Genomic DNA, 6,000 nt, shown 5'->3' with positions numbered 1-6,000 from the left:
GGCTTTTCCCTTAATAATTTCATGTAAGTCTTGGTTGCTGGTGGATTTGGGTTCTAGGTATGTGCCTCATTCGATTTACTTATTAGAAATTTATTGCCAATCTGCCTCTTTCTTTTCGACAATAGAGTTCCTAAAACTCGTACATGTTTTTTCACTAACTTTTAATTTCAATAATCACAAAAGAAGTCCTTGAGCTTTTTTGACATAGCTCTTGTAAGTTAGTAGTAGTTTACTTAGAAGGATTCTTCATTTCCATTCCCAATAATGGATTTGGGCTTAAAGCTTACTAAGAATTTATATACAAATTCATCTCCATTAGCGTAAGATGTTTCAAGGATTGATAGGGATGATAACTGTGCCCAGGTAGTAAAGCCTGCGGTTACAATTACTGAAGCTCTAACTTATATTTTGTTTCGATTAATGCGGGTGATTTTGGATGCCTTTCTCAAACGCCTTGAATTTTGATGATAAGGTTGGAAAATTTGCTATCCTAGAGCCCACATGAGAATACTACAATTTTTATAAGCAGCATGGGTTATGTTTGTTGAGGGATTTCAAGCCCAACCCTTATGTACTAAGTGTTTGATACTCTTTTGAACTTCAAATTGATCGGATGGCCTTAGAGCCCTACTTAACATATGTAAGTTTCAAGTATTTATATGAGTTTTGAAGATGATCTAAGACATGGACTTTTGAGAATCATAGTCATAATTATGGTTGTATTATGGAAATGAATTTTTGAGATACCAACAATTATAATTGGGATCTTTCTTAGCTTAAACATTTGAGGTTTTTAATTTAACTCCTTGGTTGCAAATCATTTTCTAGTAATGCCATCAATTTATGCAAAGCAATTATGTATTTTTGGGGAAAATGGGATGCATTGACATTACATTATTATGCAATAATGGCACTCTTGGAATTATTTTGACATCCCCATGGCTCCAAAATGCTATGCCCAGCATTTTCCCAGCTTTGTGGATCTTGCCAATTCGAGCCCAGCATGCCGATTAGCCGAAACAACTTGCAACAAAGTTGTGAGATCCTCATTACTCAGAGGTGGAATCACAAAGCGTTTATGGGGAAGTGCTATTCGAAATGCTCGCTTAGCATCGCCGTGGTATAGTTCCTCAACCGATAAGGAAATAATAATAGCAATTGTGGGCAATTATACAAAACAAATGAAATGAAAAGGTTTTGTTATACAAAAAGAGCTCAGCTCTGTGTCTATTCCTTTCTCTTGCAAAACGCTGTGTCTGTGCGACCGGAGCAACCATCATGGCACCATCGCGTGCCCGGCAGGGCTACCTCTGTAGCTCAATTCAGGCCTTGCTCCTCCTCCTCCTCCTCCTCCTCCTCATCTTCGCCTCGCTTCTTCTCGCCTCCGCACAGGTTCTTCTTGCATCTTTGATTGCCTTCCCATTGATTAGATCTGGGCTTATTTAGTACAGGTTAGCTTGTGCATTTGCTTCGTGGGTCTTTTTGGGATTTTGATATCGCCTCGCCCTGATCTCGTTTGGGATCTGATATGCCTACTCTCGGATCGTGAAATTGGACGGGGTGTCTGCGCTAGAGTACGTGTCGTTGTGAGGATTGTGTCTAATTTGCAGGCTGAAAGACTGAGGCTCCAGCGACATGAAATGTTTGGATGGCTGAATGCCGCAGTTGACGGAAGAGGCCGAAGAAGGCGTTGAGCGTGTTACCGGTCACACAGACAACGCATCTCTGCGCACTAAGGTGTCTTGCATGCTCGTTCATTGTCTCTTTGTCATCTTTCTGCGCGTATTTAACGAAGGGTGGCGTAATATATTCTTGCGGATGGTTTATTAACAGCTCTTCCATGACACTAACACTCAAATTTATCGAAAGGAGGATGGGAGTGCCAGTAATGGCTGGGTGCTTAACCTGAACGGCGACGAGTCAAGTGGAGGAGGGCTATTTGACGCACTCTTCACAAGCTTGTCTATGATCATAGTCAGCGAGGTAATGGCTTTTACCATTTGTAAGATACTATTTGCCGAGCTTCTTGCCGACTGTCCTTCGCATGTGTTTGATGAGTTGCTCCCAAACCAAGAGCCCCTATCACACAGTGAGCTAAACTTTCAATAATTTCAAATCCTGTACGGTCGGCTTGGGGAGTAAGAGGAAACGAATTGTGAAAGGCCCAAGTCTGATGGACGTTCCCAGATTTCCAAATAGCATCTGTAAGCTGGATAGAAGTTCTAGTAAAGAATGCTTATGGTTTCATGAAAATTCAATCCATTTTCTTACATTTACAGTCACTTTTGCTCTGGTGCAGATCGGTGATGAAACGTTTATTATTGCAGCCCTTCTGGCAATGCGGCACCCTCGTTCAATAGTTCTTTCTGGTGCCCTGAGCGCTCTTGTCATCATGACCGTAAGTTTTTGAAGTGTATGGATGCATAGTTTTGAACAGTGTATCATGCTTACCTATAAATTGGGAGTGTGGATATATGTGCATAAACGTCTCATGAACAGATTTTTTATCTACAGCAGCCGGTAGCAGAGTTAAAAATGCACTGGCAGATGCAGTAGCTATAATTCAGGTTCTTGAAAGACCTGGCAAGCAGGAAGTAATTGATGAGGCTGTAAGTCTTGCAAGGCTTCCCCCCCTACCCCCCGGTTAGTCTCTACAGGCAAAGATCTAGTTCACACTAAAGTACAGACTGCTAAGAAGGAAGTTGTTATGGAGTCTGATACCAAAGTAAATAAAGCTGATATTCAGGAAGACATTAAAGAACATGCAGCTAGATGTGATAATATAAGAATAGGGGGACTTCCTGAAGGATGGTAGAAAGCAGCCATGCCTAACATTAATTGGACAGTTGACAAGGGTGATGATGTCGATGATGATGATGAAGCCAGACCAACTCAAATCTCAGTCTAAAGGTCATCTATCATTACACTCAACTCAACAAAATCTACGTGTCAAGCTTCCCCGACAATCTTACAAGTTGAAAGGGACTAAGATATGGATGGCTAAGGAGCTTACACGAGCTCAATTGAAAAATAAGGCAATGAAATTAGCTAAGGTCAAGGCTGCTAGGGAGGATGGAAAATGGGCAGTATATCGTGGAGGCATAGCAATCATTAAGGAGTTTAAATCTAAGCCAAAAGACTCTCAGTCTTAAACTTATGTATGGCTGATTATGTTTTTCCAAGCTATAACGTAGGTACTCTAACTAATTGGAGCTGCTCTTTGCACTCCCTAGGAGCTGCCATGTGCCCTCCCTAAGCAAGAGGTACTAGAGGTTTTTTGCTGTCCCATAGACCTGTTGGTCTTCTGTGGACGTTAATTCTCTCTCTCTCTCTCTCTCTCTCTCTCTCTCTCTCTCTCTATTATATGTGTGTGTGTGTCTGTGTGCGCACATGCTCGTGCACCTGCCCCACTCTTTACAAAAGTCACTTCCTTTTGCAAGGCTAAGCTAGGCAGCAAGGTAGGCCCAGTTATTGCAAGCCAGCACATCATTTCATGTTCTCTGTTGCTTATTTGTTATACATTTCAACCACGTTGCCTTCAAAGAAAGTATAACCACCACTTGACCTTACCATAGTTACCAAACAACATGTTGTCGAAAACAAGATGGTTAAAGCAGAAGTCCGAAATGTCATATAAACATTTTGAGATGTCCAAGCAATCAAGTTGCTAGGTTTTAAGTTTGAACTTCTCTATCTCAAATTTATTTCTTTTTTGCATGTGCTTTCCTTGGGCCTACTCGACATAAGGTCCAAGTCAAGCGCCTTTTTCCTATACTTGAAAGAAACTTGGGTTTTCAAAACTACTGCCCAATGTTTGAGACATTTTAAAATGTTTCAAAACCCTAATCTATTCCAAAGTTTTAGTTCCCAATTATGGGTCGGTCCAGACCTCCTCGTAGGTATGTGTCTTGGCGGTGGCATATCGGGCCTGAGAGGGTGTCATCACTGCAACTGCGACAAATTGGGCCTTGCTGGCTGAGTCTGTAACACGTCTGTCACAAGGACGTGAAAAGTGATGTAAAGTATCTTCGTAACTCAACCTACGCTTAACTCGGGGTTAACCATGGTTAAGTGTTGTAATGGTTTGGCCGTGAGGGACTGGCTAGAGGAAGTGCACACTTCCTAGAAGTTCCTAAGGGCAAAGTCTAGGTGCACCACTAGGTCCTAGGGGCAAGGCAAAGGCTTTAAAAGAGGGGTCTAAAAGTTGGGCCCAAGGACAACCAACGTTGTCCTTGGTATGGGGGTTAGGACTTTAATGAAGGGGCAAATGGCAAGGAGGAGGTGCCATTTGTCAAGCATGTGTATGCATGCCCTTCCCCCACCTTCCATCTCTCTCCCCTCACTCTCCCAGAGGTGTAGGACGTTTTCAGTTGTTCTTGTGCAGTTTTTGAGCTGTTTGAGCTGTTTTAAGCCTGTTTTCAGTCGTTTTAACACTGTTTTGATTGTTCCAAGGCTAGTACACACTTCTAGGAAGTGCTAGGACTCATTTTTGAACTTTTGGAAAATTTTCGTACGTTTCAATTGCCTCCAGCAGGTGCTTGGGGTTGTCTTTTGCTGTGTTGGACCTTTGTGCACATGTTTTTGGCTGCGTGGCGGCTTCTGGAGCTGTTCTGGACCAGTGCAGGCTGCAGGAGGAACCTTCCCTGTTGTTTTTGGCACCTTCTCTTAGGAGGACTCAAGCACAGATCCCGAGGCAATCATTTCGGGGCAGATCTGTGAACCATCTTTCCTCTACAGCTCTTTCTTGTTCACCCTCCGCTCTCTACCTTCATTTCTCTCTTCTCCTGATTGCTGGAAGACACGTGCACCCTGCGGGGAGCTTGGACAGAGAATAGGTGCGAGGAAGGAGCTCGCCCCTTTGCCACAGTTAGCAGGAGTTGGTTCCAGGTTCGGTTTTTCCTCGTTCTTTCTTGCTTTGCAGCTTTTTGCAGTGCATGCGTGTTGTGTGCAGTCCTTGCTGGACTCCAACAGGTTCTAGGAAGCACCCAAAGGCAAGGGTGATTCTGTGGAAGGCCTAAGGATAGTGTGGATGCATGTGATAGCCTTGAGGCTGCCTTGAGCTCAGTTTGCCAATGGTTTGGATGCTTGAATGCCTCTAAGTTGTGTCAGATCAGAAGTGAATGCCTGAGTATGCCTTGCCAGTGGGAATTCTAGTGGTGCACTGGGATTAGATGCCTTGAAGACAAGTTGAGGATTTGCAGAGAGGAACAATGCAAGGTTGAACCTTTGTTGTGAAGCATTTCCATTCAGAAGCATTAAATAAATACCGTAAGGGGCGCCAAGGCATTTGGGGCCAGTGGGTGCACTGTGTACTATTTTCATTGAGCAGGGGCAATCTAGCCTCCATCCAGTTATTTCTCCAGTTGTTTCTAAGTGGTATTGTTTAAAGTTAAGTGGTTGGAAATGATGCAATGTGGCTGTGAGTAATGAAAATGCAATGCAAGTTATAGTCTACTGCCCTTTAGGAAACTGAAGGCCGGTTTCACGTGTCTGTGCTCGATCGATCTCGGTGACCTATGGCATCACCTCTTGCTGCTCTCTGGTCTATCGCATCAATATATCTCTGTGTCGTCGCATCTCAATCAGATAGAGCCCAATACAAACTTGGTTAGGAAAATGGATCAGCCGTGTAAGTGGACCAAAGCCATGTCCCTCCCAAAACATGCAGTGATATCGCCCTCGGATCTCATAGTAGACCGGGCAGACACATAGAAAGTGCTCCTCTACCTCGACCTCCCCCATCGGACATAGTCTATAGATCCTCCGCTCTCTAAGTATATTGTAGCTCTCCCTCAATCCTCAGCTGATGTGATGAGACTCACAACTGTTCGATGGCGATCCTCAGTGCATGTGAGGCTCTCCTATCCTTGTGATACTGAGGTCTGATGATGAGACCATATTTCAAGACCCTCAGGAAGTGGTCGTGGTAGAACTGGATCTTGGTGGGGAACTCCTCTCCCTCCCAAGCCCTAGATGTATGAAGTTGGAGGAGGTCCAACC

The 6,000-nt window shown here is 43.8% G+C and overlaps 1 protein-coding gene across 3 annotated transcripts in view; it reads left to right on the top strand.

The window, feature by feature from the left end:
* Positions 1–1,207: 1,207 nt before the first annotated feature.
* LOC147879927 (GDT1-like protein 4) overlaps positions 1,208–6,000 on the top strand; it is a 32,883-nt gene continuing 28,090 nt past the window's right edge. Inside the window, exons 1-4 of one of the 3 annotated variants that reach the window (XM_087371663.1) lie at positions 1,208–1,392; positions 1,666–1,737; positions 1,873–1,983; positions 2,300–2,398. In XM_087371663.1, the coding sequence (XP_087227789.1) occupies positions 1,279–1,392; positions 1,666–1,737; positions 1,873–1,983; positions 2,300–2,398 (396 nt within the window). In that variant the 5' untranslated portion in view covers positions 1,208–1,278. Of the gene's footprint in view, positions 1,393–1,665; positions 1,738–1,833; positions 1,984–2,299; positions 2,399–6,000 lie in introns of all 3 variants that reach the window. The other 2 variants (XM_087371662.1, XM_087371661.1) reach the window with 2 other exon arrangements.

This window comes from Dipteris shenzhenensis, chromosome 33 (assembly GCF_047967505.1).
Source record: "Dipteris shenzhenensis isolate YYH24624 ecotype China chromosome 33, Dip_SZ_1.0, whole genome shotgun sequence".
Classification (NCBI taxonomy): Eukaryota; Viridiplantae; Streptophyta; class Polypodiopsida; order Gleicheniales; family Dipteridaceae; genus Dipteris; species Dipteris shenzhenensis.
Note: the sequence above shows the minus strand (reverse complement) of the source record. Positions and strands in the feature narration are given on the sequence as shown.